The sequence below is a fragment of the Malaclemys terrapin genome, chromosome 2 (genome assembly GCF_027887155.1).
Source record: "Malaclemys terrapin pileata isolate rMalTer1 chromosome 2, rMalTer1.hap1, whole genome shotgun sequence".
In the NCBI taxonomy this organism is placed as follows: Eukaryota; Metazoa; Chordata; order Testudines; family Emydidae; genus Malaclemys; species Malaclemys terrapin.
The window spans coordinates 205,930,599-205,952,359 of record NC_071506.1 but is presented as its reverse complement, the minus strand read 5'-3'; the positions used below and the strand labels follow the sequence as shown (position 1 = coordinate 205,952,359).

General features: G+C 38.8%; 1 protein-coding gene across 3 annotated transcripts in view; it reads right to left on the bottom strand.

The window, feature by feature from the left end:
• ULK4 (unc-51 like kinase 4) overlaps window positions 1-21,761 on the bottom strand; it is a 408,326-nt gene that overhangs the window by 298,402 nt on the left and 88,163 nt on the right. For all 3 annotated transcript variants that reach the window (XM_054019573.1, XM_054019574.1, XM_054019575.1), the window contains exons 20-21: window positions 13,066-13,227; window positions 1,641-1,823 (exon numbers count right to left, since the gene is read on the bottom strand). In XM_054019573.1, the coding sequence (XP_053875548.1) occupies window positions 1,641-1,823; window positions 13,066-13,227 (345 nt within the window). The remainder of the gene's footprint in view (window positions 1-1,640; window positions 1,824-13,065; window positions 13,228-21,761) is intronic.

The window sequence follows — 21,761 nt, the reverse complement described above, 5'->3', positions numbered from 1 at the left end:
CAGACATTTATCAGGACCTGTGACACTGTTAAAAATGTCTTAAGTTAATAAAATGATTATTTCAGCAAGACATTTTACTTACAATACAAATTGGCCTAAGGTCCTATATGGATAGCATAATCCAAGTACAATTTTAGCTTCAATCACTACACATTTTCTCTTTTAAATGTCGAACGGTACTATGTCAAAGTAGCTGTCCTCATGCATTTCTCATTGTTTTTTCCTTAGGGTCATTATCAATTGATGGCCAGGCTAGAGCCTTCTGATTTTACTGAATTTTAGCTGAACCAGCAACTCAATTACAGATCAGTCCCACCTCTTGAGATTTGCAAAAAAAAAATCCTGTCAAGTTCTGTACCTCATTATTTTACATTTTTTGTTTTAATTATATCCTCCATTGTGTAGATAGCAGGTAGTAATTTTCTTGACCTAAGTATCTAATCCCGAGAGACACTATTGTGTCTGCTCAGGTGGTCTTCTCTATTAGAGTGAATGACCAAAAAGGCAGACAATGGGGCGTGTGACTGCTAGAGATCTGAGGGCACTTCGAAAGCTATCATACAAAAGGCCAGCTACAAGAAGTACCACATCTTAGTAAAGGAGTTCTGAACCCATCAGGTGCAAAATGGTGACTGATAACTGCATGTAGACTATAAACTCCGCAGGGAAAGGTGCATGTCCTGAGTCTCACTATATAGAGCCATGCAAATCTATGGAGCTACATACAAATGTTTAACAGCAGCAAATTGATAAAATTACATCATTATGTAAAAATCTATACAGAAAGAATGGGAAACTCCTGGTATACTTAAAAGAGCCAACAAGCAGACATTTTGTAAGCAGAAGAAAAACTAGGAAATACTTGTACAGCTTTCTTAAGCAGATGCAGATGTTCCAGCCATGGTAAAGGTAATTACCATACCAACAGAATGGAACTTGTTCCGTAAAGACCAGATAGACCATAAGGATGAAAGATTCCCTTATGAAAAACTTCGCCAAGTTTTGTCTGTGCCCCTCAACTTCTCTCTTTTTTTTTCCATTTAAGTTGGTAACTCTACTGTGTTTTGGGATATAGTATCAATAAAAGGTCCTATACAAAATAAAGATGCAAAATAAAAATACTGAAGAACTGCAATATTTGTAGTTACGTATGCAAAGATAATTGTAAACAGATTAATTACTTCAGAGTGTAAGATGAACACCTGCCAGGACTGGGAGGGAATTTATTGCCACCACATCCTTCCTCCTCTCCCCTACTTCCCATGTACCACATTGCACAACTGGCTAACCACTACATGGGGAAGGGAGTTCATAGTTCTCTGAAGCATCAGGTATTACATTCTGTTGAAAGCAGGACTTCAGACTTGATGGACCAGTGGCTTCATCCAGTACAGAAATCTCAATTCCTATGTCCATTTTTTCAGCTTTTTGAGTAGTGTAGGAATGTGTTTCAATAACTTGAGCTGTTCTTTATCTCCACTACAAAACAAGGTGAATATTAAGGGCAAACAAAAAGGTTGATGAGTTGCCATATGACCTTTCATAGTCTATGAAGAATCAGGAAAAGTTTTTGGTATAGCAAAATGACATGTGCAAGACAGAATCATAGAATCAAGAATAGTATAAAGTTTAAATCAAACCTTTTCTTGAATCAGTCTCTGAAGATGAATCCCACATGACAACATAGAAGCAAACATGGTCAGCATGTACTGTTGAACTTTACATATTCCAGTTGCCAATGAGTTTATAACAGCCATTAACCCAACCTTTTCAATCACACTCTGGAAAGCACTGGGTGAGTGACGAGTAATCCTGCATAAAGCCTATATAAATAATAAGATATTCCCATTAAGTAATGCTATTTTCATTTTAATAATAAAATAACTAATGCAATAAAGAAAATCAATGAACAGCAACAGCTTTTCCAATTGTATTTTTAGGAGCAGACAAATGTAGTGAATTCATATGGTTTAATTTCCCCCCACACTTATATACACACACTGCAACTTGCTCTATAAATTAGAAAGAATAATTTTAATCAAGCATTTTGTTAGTGTAAATGTTATTCCTTGCTATGGTACAATATCATAATACAAAATGGTTATTTTATTATAAATTGGGTGTCTGTTAGCTACATTAATTTTGCTTAACTCTTCGATACACAATAGTGAATATCCTGATTTAACGATATAGATTAACAAGGAAGTCATATTTTTGTTGTTTTAATTAAGGAAAAAGAAAACCAAAGCTAAAGCAGATGATATAAGCAATTAAGCCTATAAAGGAACAAGAAAAATAACTCCCATTTCTTTAGAGTAAGGGTTCAATTTAAAACTAATATTTACAAATAAAAACAAACAATCACAAAATTCATCAAACACACTCCATACTTTCATATCAAATCTAACTTTTTTGACCATTGAAATAATCCAGCTGAGGAGGAAGAAGAGCAATGTTCTTATTTTCAATCTGCATAGGTAAGTCAAATAATAAGTTTGAACATAGGTATCTGACCAAATTGAGAGAAATTGACAATAAAAGAAAATGATGTCACTTCATATAAATAAGTAATTTTTCTTTTGCTATTATCTTCACTGACATCAAGGAATTAATCAGTTTTGAATTATCCAAGTGTATGAAACAGATCTACAGCAGTGGTTTTCAACCTTTTTTCATTTGCAGACCCCTAAAAATTTTCAAATGGAGGTGTGAATCCCTTTGGAAATTTTAGGCATAGTCTGCAAATCCCCAGAGGTAATGACAACTTTTGCAGACCCCCTGCAAATCCCTAGGGGTTCACGGATCACACGTAGAAAATCATTGATCTATAGTATTTGAAACAAAATAAAGGTTTTAAAAAATCTCAAAGTAAAAATTGAAGAAATGTACATTTTAAATGAAAGAAAAGAATCTCAAGGGATCATGCCATAATCAGAATATTCAAATAAATTCTCCCCATAGTGAGTTTAACACAGACACACAATTGGTTTCATTAATACTGAAAAGATTCTTGGAGCAGCTGGTAGGACAAAAATCAAACTTTCTCTTGATACAAAATCCCTCTCCAATTAAACTGGAGAAACTTTCTAAAGAAAGGGGTCACCTAAATATGTCTAAACAGATTGTACAAGGCCAGACAGCATTTGCCTAACTCTCTCAAAACGTTAGTAAACTTTGTAGACTTTCCATTTTCATTTATGAGATTTCAGTTTTCATACTGGATAATGTTTGCTGATTGACACCGGGGTGCTGGAACAGTTTTGATAGTGGAGATGCTGATGATGAAAACCATGTATTTAGTGTTTGTTATTACCACTTCAAGCCACGAGGGGCAGCAGCACCTCTCATCCCAGCACAACTGATTGACTCTGCAAAAGGTATGATTTATCAAGCTCCTAAGCAACTGGGAGGACATTCTGTCCCTAAAGCACCTTAAGTTTGGGTAATTTCTAAATCTGAAGTATGCAGAATCTCTGAGATGAGCTTCAGAGACTTAGTCTAATGAAGAGAAAATTTGCAAGACTGATTTAGTTTCAGCATTTTGAAAGTCCTATTCAGTCCAGAATGATGAAGAGTTAAAATCATCTCATAACTGTAATAATAAAGTAACTTGCCTGAGAAAAATATAACTGTGACATTAGACCATAAATACAAATTTATACTAAATAATGTTTGATACGCATTTTAAACCGGGTGTTCTAAATTTGATCCCATAGCTATTTTTTTATAACTCCAGGACAGAAAAAACTAAAAGTATTTGCTTGGTGCTTAGAAATGCAGTGGAGTCTATTTAAACCGAATATGGGTTATTTAACAGTAGAACTAAATAGACATTTTATTGAACCTGTTCAACTACTCAGTGTTCCTACTTTCTTGTCCTCTCCAGACCAATGCAACCTTACCAATTCCTGTTCTTTTCATTCACTTTCTATAGCCATCTCTCTTTTAAAACAGATTCTGCAAAGTCCATCAGTCAGAAAAAAAAAATCAAATCAAATAAGATGACTCAGCTGAGCTTTGGCAAGTTTTTAATCCCCATTTAAGTGGTTTATGCTGTATGTAGCTGGCTCTTCCTACCATAGAAAAGGCAAAACTCTCTCACTCTCTCTCTTCATATTTTAAACACTGCATCAATGTTTTGTGGCCAATGAAGACATAACCATTCCACTTATTTTGAAAAAAAATGTTTTTAACTGCTGCACTTTGAGAATGAGCCATTTTGACTCATATTTTATAGAATTACTTCTTTGACACACGCAAGACATTAAAAATATTCAGTTTCTCTACAGGACAAAGTCTGTTGTATTTACCTGGTGCAAGCTAGACTCCAAAGAAAACAAAAATATTGAGACTCAGTTCCAGCTTATCATCTGTGACAGAGGACTGCATTAAAAAAGTGTCTTTTTCCTTGACTAGAGACACTGAGGACAGAATCTTCTTGATAGATTTTTATTATTGATTAAAACTAAATTAGAATAAATAATAATCATAAGGAGCACAATTCCAGAGTACCCTTAGAGTGAAATCCTGATGTTGGTGTACTTTCATATTGCCTATTCTCTCAATGTCAAGATACAACAGTCATTTCTCAAACAAAATGCATTCTTAGATATGACAGTCTCAATTGTGAAGAATTCTTCAAGATACCTTTAAAAAAAGGCAGCGAAGGCTCCCTCAAATATGATCAAATAAAATAGGATATAGGACTAATGACATCTGTTCACACAGTCATGAGGTACAAAATTGACTAAATATATCTTTGGAACAATAAATTACAGTGAAACCGATGGCACGTACCAAAAAGAGGCTCAATGTCACAGAAAGACATACATGTTATGTCTACACTGCAATAAAAGACCTGTGGCACAGCTGCTGCTGGCCTGGGTCAGCTGGCTCAGCCTTGCAGGGCTCAGGCTCGCAGAGCTAAAATTTGCAGTGTAGACATTTGGGCTAGGATTGGAGCCTGGAATCTGAAACCCCATAAGGGGAGGGGGGGGGTCTCAAAGCACAGGCGCCAGCCCAAGTCTGAACATCTACACTGCAATTTTTAGCCCTGCAGCCCTGAGACCTGCTAGCCCGAGTCAGTTGATCTGGGATCTGAGACTCTGTACCCAGGGTTTTTTTATTGCAGTCTAGACGTACCCGTAGTACAGTCTAATATAGATTACCTGATAGAGGTATATAAAATCATGAGTGATATGGAGAAAGTAGATAAGGAAAAGTTATTTACTTATTCCCATAATACAAGAACTAGGGGCCACCACATGAAATTAATGGGCAGGTTTAAAACAAATAAAAGGAAGTTCTTCTTCACACAGAGCACAGTCAACTTGTGGAACTCCTTACCTGAGGAGGTTCTGAAGGCTAGAACTATAACAGTGTTTAAAAGAGAACTGGATACATTCATGGAGGTTAAGTCCATTAATTGCAATTAGCCAGGATGGGTAAGGAATGGTGTCCCTAGTCTCTGTTTGTCAGAGGGTGGAGATGGGTGGCAGGAGAGAGATCACTTGATCTTTGCTTGCTAGGTTTACTCCCTCTGGGGCACCTGACATTGGCCACTGTCGGTAGACAGGATACTGGGCTAGATGGGCCTTTGGTCTGACCCGGTACTGCCATTCTTATGTTCTTATGTTATGTTCTAATCCAGGTGTGGGGAAACTTTTTGGGCCAAGGGCCACATCTGGGTATAGAAATTGTATGGCGGGACATGAATGCTCACAAAATTGGGATTGGAGTGTGGGAGGGGGTTAGGGCTCTGGCTGGGGGTGCAGGCTCTAGGGTGTGGCCAGAAATGAGGAGTTCAGAGTGCGGGAGGGGGCTCTGGGCTGGGGCAGGGTGGGTAGGGTGCGGGCTTTGGGATGGGGCTGGGGATGAGGGGTTTGGGGTGTAGGAGGGTGCTCCGGGCTGGGACCAAGAGGTTCGGAGGGTGGGAGGGGGGGATCAGAGCTGGGGCAGGGAGTTGGGGCGCAGGGGGATGGCTCAGGGGTGTAAGTTCTGGGTGGAACTTACCTCAAGAGGCTCCCGGAAGCAGCGGCATGTCCCCGCTCCAGCTCTTACGCAGCAGCGCAGCCAGGCAGCTCTGCACGCTGCCCTGTCCGCAGGCGCCACCCTGCAGCTCCCACTGGCTGAGGTTCCCAGACAATGGGAGCTGCAGGGGCAGGGCTTGGGGTGGAGGCAGCATGAAAAGCGGAGCCCCTGGCTGCCCCTACAAGTAGGAGCCAGAGGGGGGATGTGCTGCTGCTTCTGGAAGCTGTGCGGAGCGGCTCCTGACACTGCTCCCCGGCTGGAGCGCCAGAGCGGGGCAAGCCCCAGACCCCGCTCCCCAGCGGGAGCTCAAAGGCAGGATTAAAACGGCTGGGGGCTGGATCTGGCCCACGGGCCATAGTTTGCCCACCCCTGGTCTAATCCAAAAGGGCCTTAATTGTGTAGCAAGGCTTCCATCAGTCCACTGCAACCCCAACATGGCTCATAAAACCTACAAATGTACCACATTGTTCTTAGATTTAATTACTATGAATGACAGTAGATAGTTGGTGGGCCAGGGAAAGAGGAAGAATGACTTTATAGCCTTGTGGTTAGGGATGTGTGAGTCACAAGTTCAAGTGTATGCTTCAATGACTAAAAAGTGGAACAGCTTCAACAGGGGAGACTGAGAAGTACCCATACCAGAATATCCCATAGACCAGTGGCTAAGACACTGTCCTGCAATATGGGAGATGCAAGTCCAAATCCCTTCTCCTCATAGACAGAGAGGGAATTGAACCCACATCTCCCACATTCCACAAGAGTACCCCAACCACTCAGCTAAACCTTATAAATGGAGGTCCTCCCCTTCCCTATGCCCGAAGAGTTTGTGAATCTATTCCTCCTTTGCTTTTGTCAAAATGTCAAAAAACAAAATTAAAGATTTTGAGTCGGGTTGAAATGAATGTTTCATTTTGCCAATGCTGAAAAAATTTGATTTTTCAGTTGAGCCAGAAATATTTGGCAGACTTAACATGAATTTGCAAATAGTTTCATATCAACTGAAGCTGCATTTTTCGGTGAATGGTCTTGACCCAAGATTTATGAATCTGACCCATGTCCTTCCTAGCTGTGAAAGAGGGCTTGTCTATGTGAACATTCAGCAAGCTGCTAGGGGGGTATAAATCTACAATCACACTAGCCTGCTGCGCACTAACTGCGTGGTCTCTGCTGACATACACTGACAGTTCCTTAATACTCTTTGATCTATCCCAATTTGAAATCACAGTAGATCAAAGTGCACTAAGGAACTGTTAGTGCACATCAGCAAGGTCCACACAGACAGTTAATATGTGGCAGGCTATCATGGAGTAGATTTACATCCCAGTTTGTTGCAAACTAAATGTTCATGTAGGCAAGCCCAGAGAATCATGAACAACTGGTTCCACTCCTGACTGATGTAGACAAAACATAATACAGAGAAGGAATTTCCCTTCCTCCTTCTAACACACAGGAGTCCAACCAACACTGAAGAAACTCAGACCTAGATGCTTTGATTCTAGCCAACTTCCATCCAACACCAAACCCAGCTTTCCTAAGCAAGCTCACAGAGAAACTAGCCGAAGGCCAAATACAAACTTATCTAATTGAAGCTAACATTCTAGACCTGGCACAACTTGGATTCTGGCCAGGACATGGAACTGAAACCGCTTTAGTAGCACCAATGGATGATCTTCTCCTAGGTCATTGGATAAAAGTCAGATGATGATTCTCATCCTCCATGTCCTCTCTGCAGCATTTAACAGTTTTGTCCATGAGATGTTGTCTCCTGAGAGATGAGGTGGGAGTCCAGGGTAATGCACTAAAATGGCTTGATTCCACCCTGGAGGAATAGTTATTGGAAATGGCATCTCCACCACTAGACTCTTCACTTGTGGCATCCCACAAGGATTAATTCTTTCTCCAGTCCTTTTCAACACCGATCTGCAGCTACCAAGTGAACGGGTCAGACGACATGGACTCAAGCACTAGAAATATGCAGATGACTCACAACTGTACCTATTCTTCACCACAAGCAACCACAGCACTACCACCGAGATGGCCCTATTCTTGGATGAGACCAGCTCCTGGATGATGAACAGCTGACTGAAGCTGAACTGAACAAGAGAGGGGTTGATGCTGGCTGCACAGGAAAGCATTTTGAAGAGTTTGCAGCAATAGTGTAGTCTCCTTTAGTCAAAGTTACACATTCACAGTATTTCGTTTGTCATTTAAGAATACTCTTGGGTTCCTCACTGACACTAAACTCTCACATAGAAAACAATGCTCATGGATCTGCTATCATTTTTTGTTGACTAGGCAGCTCCATCCCACCTTGGTGGACAATGACCTCTGTCTTCAGTTATTCATGTCTGCCTCCCTTCGTGGCTGTACTACAGCCATATGATATACCTGAGCATGAAGTCTTCAGCACCTAGGAAATACCAACTAATACAGACTGTTGTAATATATCTCCTCAGCAACACAGACTACTGCAAACACATCAGACCTATCCTCCACTCTCTACAATGGCTTCCCTTAGAATTTCTAATCAAGTTCAAGGTCAAAGCACTATCAGGCCTGGTCCCAGAATATCAAAAAGACCATCTCAAGAGTTCTGGGATGAAGACTGTGATTGACAGCTGTACTCCTTTACAAATAAAGGTAAAATCTGTTTGCGAGACAGAACTCTCTTTGGCACTGGTCTGCAACTGTGGAATGAACTCCTCCAGGAACTAAGGACTGTCACAAATCTCACTACCTTCCACTCCAAGGGCAAGGCACATTTCTCTGACCTTAACTTCTTTAACATAAATACATAGCAACATGAATATTAAAAACAAAAAACAAAAAACACAACAACACAACACACAACTAAAACAAGACACTAAAACAAGACACTCCATTCCACACACTTTTCTCCCTGGAGAGAGAATCAGAGAACAAACAACAGGTGACAGATGTGTAGTACCACTGCTTAACCCGCTACGAGGAGGTATTCACATAAGCCACTCATCACTGTCGTATAAGAACTTCTACAGAATAGAACTAATAAAACCAGTAAGCTAAATTTTTTCGCTCATTCTTTTGTTTTTCTTGCTACTGTATGGCAAAAAAGTTTAGAAGATTGTCTGACTCATCATGAACAGCTCAGTGTTTAGGGTGTCCTTGTGACAGAAATGGCACACTCCTGCAATATATTTTGGAGATCTTACTTAAGTTTATAGATCATTGAGGGCCAGGGATTATATATAATTCCATGGGGGAGGAGGACCACAGCCTTCAGGAACTAAGAACTGTGGGAGGTGATTAGGCAAATTCACTCAGGCTTGCATATACTGGTTCAAACTGAATTCTCCAGTGACCAACAGTCAAAGAAAGGACTTTTGATAAGTAGTCTGAGTTTAAACTGACTCAGGGCTTGCTTTCTGATCCAGCAAATGGACAGGACCTTCTGTCCAAGTGGAGGCTCAGTCCTTCCTGGGAAGGGTTGAAACGACTGACACTGGCCAGAGTGTATGGGGGGTGATCTCTAGTAAGCTTATTCGCACACTTGCAGCTTTTTTTTGTTTTGTTTTTAATATGTTTTCTCTGTAAAAATACATGTGCTTGCTTAGAAAGGTCTGTGTGGTAACATATCTGTGGGAAATTACGTTGTTTATAGCCTCAGAAGAGAAACAAAGCAGGCCCACTTAGGCAGTCTGAGTTGCTGGGGAATTCACAGTTTAGACTGGGAACTATGCAGCCTCGTCAGGAGGGAGAGAGATCAGGGTCTGCGCCCAAGAGAGGTGACAGCTGAGGAGCAAGGAGCGTAGAGTGGGTGCCCTTGTTGGACCATGGAGGAAGAATACAGGTGCAGTTGCCCTGAATTGTAACAGTGCTACTTCAGGAACTTCTTGTGTAACTCACTACAAATGCGGCAGAAAAATTCTACCTCCACCTCAGGCCTAACCCATTACTGTTGAGGTTAATATTCCTTTGCTCGTGGATTTTAGAGGTGCTAAAACCAGATTTATAATAGAACCCTTAACAAGAGAATGGCTATTTACATGTCCTAATAATCTAATAAAGTTTAAAGCACTCAATGAACATATTTCAAAGGAATCCAAAAGCTTTCACAATTTTGGACCTGGCCTCGACAAAACCAGTGGCAACTTCTAGCATAGAAAATATATACATTAATCCTCCAAAGACAATATCGAGCCTGTAAGGTATAAGTGTAAAATCCCATTCTAAACACCAGCAGCCTCAATATTTCAGAAGTTCATAGCACTTCTGCAGGTTTGTGTTTTTTGGTCATGTTGGCAAGTTCCCCACATATGTGCAAAAGAGGCACATGTCAAGTATGCCTTCAACGTGGATTTTTTATTTTTTTTGTAAAGGACAATATTTCTTGTGCCATGTTGGCTTATTTTTAAATTCTCTCTCATGTCTTTATTAACATGCTGCTACATTTCTCTAATTGCACACCAACCATATTAGTGACACTAGTATCTGGAAACAGCTGGGAATCCAACAAGACCCTCAAATTCTAAACCATAGCAACAAAAAGCAGTTTAACACCACATATAGTGGCTGCTAATGTAGTTTTTGTCCATTCCTCCAGTTCTTCCCACCCAACAAGGGTGAAAAATCTTGGTAATACCTTAAAAAATATTGCCAACATACTATGGAATTTATAAAGTTTTAAAAAATGATTGTAGTTTATATTTTAAAGGCTGTTACATAGCGAACCCAAGGGCATTTATACACCTCCAAAATGATCATCTACAATGAAGGCTTAGGCCCCAGAACAGGCACCAGGACATCTGGGTACAATTCCCAATTCTATGACAGACTTCCTGGGTTATGTTGGCAACTCACAATCTTGTTGTTCCTCAGTTCCCAATCTTCTGTTGTATGTTGCATCCCTTTCTCCCACCATTTCTCTATTTTGTCATATTTAGCTTGTAAACTCTTCAGGTCAGGGACTGTCTCTTAGTATGTGTTTGTACAGCATCTAGAACGATGGGACACTGATTTTTGGTTGGATCATCTACTCTCTTCTGTAATACTAACAGTAAACAAGAATAATCCTCTACCCCCCTTTCCAAAACAATTAAAAGCAGTATTGTAGCACTGTAGGAATTTTAAAGATTCCTTGGAAGACAAAACCCTTTGAATACTTGCCACAGACAGTGCAATAAAGCATGAGTCCAACAGACAATTATGAACTCATGAGGCATTTGTCCAATATTAGCTTTCAACATTAGGATGTACTCAGCATCAATTATAAGTCATCTCAGTGAAATGAGCAGAACGCGAACAAGGGTAGAGTGAAAATTATTGGTCACAGTAGTAGAGAGGAATAACGTTATGTTAGCAGAGCAATGTAAGTCAAACAGTTTTGAGGCTTTTCCGGGTCAGAGCAAAACTTTCAAACATTATAAGATTCACAAGTCAGCAATATATTTGTCACAAGGCTCCTCTTGCTTAAAAGTCAACTGAAGTCAATTTCCATCTGTAAGCAAATTAAGGTTTGTTGCCTTTTCATATGTCAAGGCTGAATTCTCACTCTGTCACTCCAAGTGCAGAAGGTAGAGGCCTGCAAGGATTCTAAAAATTAATACTGGCCACTCCAGGCTTGTATTAAACTCCAAGGTTACACCTTTTCTCTGACCTTGGCTTGGTAAACGCTGCCACCACCCAAATGCAAAAAAACCTCTTTGAACCCAGGAAGGAGCACTTGGGAATTCCTCCCTGTGGGGTACCCTCAAGCCCTTTCACACACACACACACACACACCCCCTACCTCCTCCGGGGAAGAGCTGAGAAAGAAAACGAAGGAAATCAGCCGTGGCTATCAACTAATCAAACAACATGCACAAAGCTCTTAGGACACCAAAAATCCAATCCTGTTCTTAAAATAGGTAAATTTTATTAAAAACAAAAAGGGGGGGAAAATACATCTGGAACTTAGGCTTTTTGCTAGATCTTAAAAGAAACAATTACAAAAATTAAGCACCCATAATAGCTTTCTTGGGGGTTCAGCTTAAAGGTTACAAGCAAACAAAAGCACCTGGGGTTAGAACAGAGGAGATCCACAAGCCAAAATAAGAAATAAACCTGATCGTGTCTAGCTAAACATTCTGATCTACTTACACATTTGGAGTTCAGATAAGTAGTTTTAGGCATGACCTGATGCTTTATCATCATACCTGGCTTAAGCTGCTTACAGCATTGCTGCTTTGTCCCTCCAGCCCAGAGAGAACAGACAAAGGGAAAGTTTCTTTCCCAAATTTTAAAAGTTTTACTTTCCCATTGGCTCTTTTGGTCAGGTGCCCACTTCCTTTTCTTTACCTGGGAACTTTTAACTCTTTACAGGTAAAGCAATCAGAGAACAGCTACCAAGAGGGATTTTACATCTAACTAGCTGGTTGGGTGTCCATAAAAGGGAGCTATCCCCTGCTCCATTTATCACAGCATATAAAAAAAGAAATGTCTGTGTTGCAAGACCCATACAGTAGTCACCGTTACACAAGTAAAAACACTGCATTTGCCTACAGAACTAATACTAAAGGTATGTTTACACTGCAACTGAAGGTATGATTGTAGCTCCCATATGCTCACCCATGCTAAAAGAACAGGAGTACTTCAATCTAGCTAGCAAGGGGAACCATAGTAGTAAAGACTCAGTGGCACAGGCTTTAGCACAGGCTAGCAACCAGAGTACCCAGACAGGCTTGTACTCTGGTTGCTAGCCCATGGTGCCACATCTTCACTACTACTGTAACCTGTGCCAGAAAGATTAAGCCTAGCACTGGTATGTCCACTTGTGCTACAATCACACTTTTGCTTGCAATGCAGACATACCTTAGGAATACAATGTTCCTACAAAACTAACAGATCGCTGAAAGTTTATCATACAGTTTTAGAAATGTATGTAGAAATACAAAATGTTAACATCACATATCAAAATAATATTCAAAAGACATTTCAATATATGTCTAGAATGCTCTCAAAAGCTTTTCAAATTAACAATACCAGAATATTTAGACGTTTTGAGAAGAAGCTCCTTACCGAAATAGCTGTTATCCTCAGAGAATCTACAGTGGAATGTCTGAAAAGGTACCATAAAACAGGTCCAATTTCTCCTGTAATAAATCCCTGTGCATGAAATGAATCAGTGGTGCAAACATTTTCAACAATCTTCGCCGCCATATGATTCACAACACGTTCTTCCTAGAGGGGAAACAAGGCATTTTATATTAACTACTGTTGTCTCTCTCTTACTTTACTTTTCTGAACTATTTAAATAAAAGGCAAATACAGCAAAATAATTTGTGTTGTCTGAATACTGCTTCTTACTCTTGTTACACAGATATCAGGAAAAATATGGAAAATCCTTAGGGAAGAGGTCATTTCACAGGAAAATTCAACTACTTTGAAATATAAAGTTTATGTCCCCCTCCCCCTTTATCTTGTACTGTAAATAAATCCAAGGAGATAATAAATAGAAATAATATTTAAAACTGAGTTTTCCATCTCCAAGTGATCACTCTGAATCCAGCATAGGTCAGCAATGAATGAAAGTTGTCACTGTGTCTTATTGTGTCATGAGCATTCAGCAATCAGTTCTACATGAACAGGTGTTCATATCATATTTGCCAATAAGAATGCCAGTTATTATGGTGATGTTAACAAAAGGGTCAAGGACTTGATAGGCATGGAAATTTAATTACTCTTAACACTAAAGGTGCTTCCACCATGTCAAGGTTCAGGCATATTGGTGAGGCAGTGCATGGCAGATTGCATTGCCATTACTCCAGTGCACTTTTTCTATGGATATACAGAGGACACTTGCCAGGATTTTCAATTCACCACCTTTACTAATAAGTTTATTTAAGAATTTATTTTAATTAAAAATGTAATTACTTACCATTCAATAAATGTACCATATATATATATATATATATCATGTTTGGCAGGGGGAAAGGCTAGGAAACATTTACCGGAATATGAAAATTTATATTATAAGTGCTGCATATATACATGTCATATTATAGCAGTCATGGGAAATCAGTACTATCCTATAGTTAACTAAGTCTGAGTTCCCATTCCATTTTAGTTTTTCTTTCAGTTGCTTTATAACTTTCTCAAATTTCTCCACAGCCAATTTTTTTTCACGCTTAGTCTCAGCCAAAAGATTAATCTTTTGGAAGGTTTTAGTGAAATTAGTTCAGCCATTTTTGAGTTATAAGAACATGAAAAATAGTCTAATTTTTCATGTGTTCTTAATTTCTGCACCTGCATAGCTATTACTGTCAGAAGCTAGAAATTTCAAATGTAACCTATTTTATAGTTTTTCATTGACAAACGAAAAAGTTTTATGTACAAAAAATTGTTTTAATCTCCTTACTCTTAATCTGAGAAACATGTTCAGTCATCAGTTTGCCAAGTGCCCCCATGAGTTCTACTTCACCAAAACAATTCCCATCGCCACAGATAGCAAGACTGTCAGTTACCATGCAATGCCATATTTTCTTTCAAAAATGCTACACCTCTGTCCCATTTCTGATTTCTCTGAGTGCATGCCCTCAAATGTCAGGTCTCGCGTGTCTTTACCACTCCAGGGGTGCAATTACATAGTTCTCCCAGTCTTAGACTAGGCCCTGGTTTACAGCACCTTATGTACTGAATGTTCTTGCCCAACAGGTCCAACTGGGTTTGGCACCTGTGCTGGGAGTCTGTGACCAGTGGTGAATATAGTGACCAGAAATATTCTTCTTAAACCAAAATATTGTTTAACAGTAAGGACACAACACATTTAGAGGATTCTAAAACAACAGTCTACACGTATGTCTATTTTAACTAAAATCTTAGTGGTACCTGAAGGCCTAGCTTCTTCAAACACCACAGAGTGCTTCCCTCTGAGTCTAGCTGCTCCTCAAACAACGTCTTGACCACCTCTCTCCCCTTACTTGAAATCCTCATTCTGCCGGACATAGATCAACGGCTAACTGTTTAGGATTAACAAAAATCCTAAAAATCAATGGGTCAGGTTATTCCATAACTGTCCTTCCTTGGACCTTGAAAATGTGGTATAGACCACTGAGAGACATAGGACAGTGAACTAACTGGATCACTGCTTTGATCTAGTCCAGCAATCCCGAAATTCCTGGGCCAGATTGTTACTTCCTATTCCATCCCCTTTGTGCTTCCTGAATCTTATTGTCATAAGCATCTGCAGGAACAGGCACCAAGTAATTTTAAATTAACAAATAAAATAAAGATAATAATCCATGCACATTGTCCATGCAAATAACTGTTCTCTTGTCTATTTCTAAACTACTAGAAAAATAAATTATGTCAAAATAATATTCATCAATTAAGGTATATTATCATGGACGTTATCTTGCAACAATTTGTGTTCTGGATTACTCCTACTGATTCTATCGAAAGGTTTACTTGAATACAGACTGTATAATCAGATGCCATATTTTATAAACAGATCATTTACCAAACAGAAATTGAAGACAGAACATGTGATATTTTTCCTCATTGTCCACTACATCATTTTCCTTCCAGCTCTAACTGTGAATAAGCAAAGTCTTTCAACACTGACTACATGCAACTGATGAATTGGTCCAGTTAATTTAAATACAAGTAAGGAAGACAATAGATGTACTCGAGATTTAGTTTGTTTAGTCTATAGCACACTCAATCTTCACAAATAATGTATCATAATCAACTGATTCAATAGATTTACTTCTCATTTACACAGCTGTAAATCAAAGGAGAATTAGCCCCAATCTTAACAAAAGTTTTGTTAGTGTACCATACTGTACAGTAGACAACCATTTAAAAACTCAAACAAGTGCAGTTTTATCAAAATTAAGCTTCTTGACACTTATTTCTCAGATATTTTTGTTTGCAAATAACTTAATATACATTTTCAATCTTTTCCTTTAAATTTCAGTTTAAATGATTTTCTGAACTGCACAGGTGAAAAAAATACATGCATTTACAATATGCACTATACATATTCAAAAGATTAATAGCAGTATTCATTCTTTCTTACATACCGATGATTATTAGGCACACAAACTGGGGCTCCTGTGTCACTTGACATAAGTAACACCACATTTAATAAATGCATTACAATACCATAAATAAGCCATAACCAAAGCATTATGCAGCAGAGAATCGTTATTATGAATGCTAACAGATCTTCAGCAATATCCAGATGCAGTTTTAGCTATCCTTAGCAAAATTTTGTCCCTCAAAAGTGTGCTTTATCTTGTACTTTTTAGGCAATGCGGAGATGAGTCATGCCCTGTACCAGAAAACCACAGTCATTCTTATATCTTGGCTGGGAAATGGTCATGTATTGTCACAGTGCTCTATCAACTCAATGAGGCTTTCAGATTAATTCCATTTGCTGCCACCTGAGATTGGCACCCTTAGCCCCTCTGGGACCTGTTCTCAAACACTGTATAAGCAACAAACCTTGTACCATTTTCTGCTTAATTAACTCTTGGGAAAGGAAGGCTGAGCTAAACTAATATTTGGCCTCAACTGAAGAATTCATCTTGTCATGTTATCAAGACATAAGCTATGTTAGTTGAAAGAAGTGGATCCTCAAGATATGATTAAAGAGCTTTCGTACACCAGATAACCTGCCAGTACCGTGAACCATAAACAGCATGAATATAGCACTATTAAAAAAGCAATACTATCAGATTTTCTCAGATTCCAAGTAGTTTTACTAAAGAGCACTAAAAGATATAGGGCCTGATTTTTAGAGGCACTAAGCACTTCTGGTTCCCACGAACTTCAAATACAGTTGTGGGTGCTGACAACTTCTGAAAATCAGGCACACATAAATGAGAAAGCAAGTATGAATAAGGTGAATATATCTGAAAAGACAAAGGTAAGCTTCCTTTTCATTCAAAATTTAAAAGTATAAAGAGGTCAATATTTCCATTTGGATAAAAAACTGATTTTACTCTATCTTGTTATTTATTTCGGTTGTGGAAGAGCCAACAGCATATTAGAAGCTTTCCTAAACACTGAGAAAGAACATAAAATCTAAAAGCAGTGTACTTTTAACATGTCATCTTCAGTTTTGGATAATATATATACACACACACACACACACACACACACACACAGATCTTATATATGTATAACATTTATATATAAAAAAAGTCATAAAAATTTCAAATACTAATGTAGTGTCATTACAGAAGCAGACTGGAAACAGATTCGGGAAATAAAGAACTTATTCCAGCATCTTTCTAATCAGTTGCTAGGACACTTTCAGTTTAAACGAAGATGGAAGTTGGAAAATTAGACTATATTAAAGCCATATCATGAAAGAATTAACTTTTGTTCTTGAGTATTCAGGATTATAGAAATCAAAATCTTCATTTGACTGTGAACTGTAATTACATATTCTTCACTGAAAAAATAATTTGACAATGTAGAGAGAGTAAAAGATTTACTTTTACTTTAAGAAAAATAAACCAAGAATTTGGCTGTAAATTGGGGAATGGAGTAAGAAGGACAATAGGAGTAAGGAGGACAATAAACACTGCCCAGTCTGTCCCTTCAGTCTGACACACTCAGTCCTTCAGCAGCCCAAAGATAAGGCTCAGCGTGGACACAGGACTTCACTGCTGCAAACAGACTGGGGCCTTAGCTCTTACACTTTAAATACATATATATTTAATGATAAATATATACATTTCAACAATACCACAGGGCCAACTGATGTAAGCAGAAACAAGGAAATTAAATGTCAAGAAGGAAATTTTCTTCTTAACCCACCATTCCGTACTGTATTTGAGCACACACTATGTGAAAAATTACCAAGTCACATCACATAAAAGAGAAAGAAAGAAAAAAAAAGAATGATAGAAATGTAGGGCTAGAAGGTTCTTTGAAAGATCATCAAGTCCAACACTCTGCACAGAGGTAGGACCCATGTAAACAGACTATCCCTTACAGGTGTTTGTCCAACCTGTTCTTAAAAACCTCCAACCATGGGGATTCCACAACCACCCTTGGAAGTCTATTGTACAATTTAACTATCCTTAGAGAGTTAGAAAGTTTTCCCTAATATCTAATCTCCTTTGCTGCAGATTAAGACCATTACTACTTATCCTAACTTCAGGAAACAAGGAAAACAATTGATCACAATCCTCTTTATAACAGCCCTTAACATAGCTGAAGTCTGTTATCAGGTCCTCCCATCTTCTTTTTTCAAGACTAAATATGCCCTGTGTTTTTTTTTTTAAACTTTTCCTCATAGGCCAGGTTTTCTAAAGCTTTTAGCATTTTTGCTGCTCCCCTCTGGACTCTCTCCAATTTATCCACATCTGTCCTTAAGTGTGGCACACAGAACTGGACACACTACTCCAAATGAGGCCTCACCAGTGCTGAGCAGAATGGAACAATTACCTCCCATGTCTTACATATGCCGCTCATATTAATAGATCTCTGAATATTAACCTTTATTGCAGCCGAATCACATTGCTGACTCATATTGCGTCTGTGATCCGCTTTAAACCCAGATCTTTTTCAGCAGTACTTACCACCTAACCAATTATTTCCCATTTTGCAGTTGTGCATTTGATTTTTCCTTCCTAAATGTAGTACTTTGAACTTGTCTTTATCGAATTTCATCCTGTTGATTTCAGACCAATGCACTCACCTTATCGTAATTTCATTTAGATCACATTTCCCAAGTTTCCTTTAGAGAATGTCATGTGGGACTGTGTCAGCCACCACACTAAAATCAAGATATATCACTTCTATGGCTTCCCCTATTCACTAGATCAGTAATTCTGTCAGACAAGGAAATTAGGTTGGATTGGCATGAAATGTGCTTGACAAACGCACAGTGGCTACTCCTTATAATCCTATTTTCTTCTACAAATTATTAAGCAATCAATTTGTTCTAGTATCTTTCCAGGTATCAAAGTTAGGCTAACTGGTCTACAATTTCCCTGGTCATCTTTGCTTCCCTTTTTAAAGATAGGTACTGTGTTTGTCCTTTTCCAGTCCTCTGGGACCTCACCCATCTCCAGGAGTTCTCAGACATAATTACTAATGGTTCCAAGATTGCTTCAGCTGCTTCCTTAAGCCTCCTAGGATGAATTTCATCAGGCCCTACCAACTTGAATAGATCTAATTTATCTAAATAATCTTCAACCTGCTCCTTCTCTATTTTGGCTTTTGTTCCTTCCACCTTGTTGTTAATATTAACTGTGTTGAGTATCAGTTATCATTAACCCTTTTAGTGAAGACAAAATAGGCATTAAACACCTCAGCCTTCTTGATATCATCAGGTATTAGCTCTCATTTCCTGCTGAGTAGAGAACCTATGCTTTCCTTAGTCTTTTTCTTGCTCCTACTGTATTTAAAAAACCTCTTCTTATTCTCTCTTGTGTTCCTTGCTAGGCATAACTAATTTTGTGCCTTAGCCTTTCTGATTCTGTGCCTACATGCTTGTGCAATTCTTTTTTTACTCCTCCTTAGCAATTTGTCCATGTTTCCATTTTTTGTAGAATTCCTTTTTGATTTTCAGGTCATTAAGGAACTCCTGAATGAGCCATAATAGCCTCTTACTATTCTTCTTATCTTTCCTTCACATCAGGATAGTTTGCAGTTGTGCCTTAATATTGTCTCAATAAATTGCCATCTCTCCTGAACTCCTTTTTCCCTTAGATTTTCTTCCCACGGGACAGTACCTACCAGTTTTCTGAGTTTGTTACAATTTGTTTTTTTGAAGTCCATTCTCTTTATTGTTTATCTCTTTACTGCTCTCACTCTTTCCTTTCCTTAGAATCATGAAATCTTTTGTTTCATGATCATTTTCACCCAAATTGCCTTCAACCTACAGATTCACAACCAATTCCATCGTGTCAGTCAGAATCAGGTCTAAAATGGCTGTCCCCCTGGTTTCGTCCTCTACTTAATGAAATAAAAAGTTGTCCCCAATATTTTGCAAGAACTTACTGAAAAACACTTGGTGGGATAAATCTCATGACTGAAATATCAGTATAGGGGGTAATAGCTTGTTTAGGAAGGACGGGGGCGGGGGGTGGGGAAAGGGAGGACATGTTGCATTATACATCGAGGATATATATACTTGTTCTGAGGGCCAGAAAATTGAGAGGTCGATCAGTTGAAAGTTTCTGGGTAAAGATAAAAGGGGAAAAATCAGGGTTGACATCATGATGGGGTCTACTATAGACAATCAAATCAGGAAGTGGAGGTGGAAGAGGCATATCTAGAACAAATAATAGAAATATACAAAACATAAGACCTAGCAGTAATGGGGGGATTTTAACTACTCAGACATCTGTTGGAAAAGTAATTTGGCAAAACAGATCTCCGATTTCACTTAAATCATAATTTAGCTTATGTAGCAATACTTCCAGTTCTTTCTGTCTATTCCCCATAATCCTTATATTTCGCTATAATCAAAGATGTTGAGCAGATTCCCCCACTGATTTCCCTTTTATTTCTCATATGACCATATTGTAATTTTCCATTTCCTCCCCGTCTAGCCCTCTGTTATGGTTGCTTTTTTATATTTACCTGTGGGCTTCATAAGCCTAGATCAGACCACATTAATAGCCCATGGCGGAACCAGATGTCTCAATAGTTGGATACAAGTTAGATAATTTCTTCAAAAACCTTTTAACTGTATCATACACAAATAGTGATTGTCATCAATCAAAACATGATAAGCTGAAAGAGCCACCAAATGAAATCTTAAAAAAGACAAATTAAAGAGCCCCTCACATTTCAAATACATTATATATTCCAAAACACAGAGAACAGAAGTTGTAAATGGTGAGCCAGATTTTTTCATTAAAAAAAATAAAAAATCTAAACCATTTCAAATAACATTTCATCACAGATTGTTTTCTAGAATTAAGCAATATATTCTGACTAATGACAAACAAGTTGTTCAAGATTATTCAAAGTCCGATAGGCCAGGATGTTACATAGAGAGATTGGGGATCCAGATGAAGAATTTGTCAAACTGCTGAGAAAACAAGTCCGGAGGCAAAAGAAAGAATCTGTAAACTCCCTCCAACAGCTGAAGCAGGTCTACATACCATTGCTGTCTCTGGCAAGCTGGAGCAATCAGGACCAACTCTTGCCTTCCCTCTCTTATCTTCCTCACCACCATCTGAATTAATGGAAAAAGGGGGGAAAGCACGCAGGAGGCCCTCTCACCACTGCATCCGGAAAGCGTTGAAGATGGACTCACTGCTTAACAGAAAAGACTACTCTTTTTGTTGAACTTGGTTGCAAGCAGATCCACAATGGGCCAACCCCAACTGGAGATCTCTTGTACCACCTGGTCCTTCAGAGGCCACTTGTGCATCTGAGAAATTTCTCTGCTGAGCTCATCTGCCAATACATTACTGTCCCCTGCTAAACAGATAAACATTGTGTAGAATGCACCAGTCCCACAGACTGACTGCCTTGGCACACAGCAGAGGAGACAAGGCACCTTCTTGCTTGCAGATGTAATACAGGGCCAACTATATTATCCATCGTTACCTGTACAACTTTCCTCCTTATTTGAGAAAGAAAAGATCTGAGAGCCAGGTGAAGTTCCTCTCAGTTCTAAAACATTTAGCTGCAAATTCTTTTCCTGAAATGCCCAGTGACCTCAAACTATCGGAGAACCCAGATGAATTCCCCATCCATTGTCTGATGCATTGAGATTATTGTGGCAAATGGCAAAA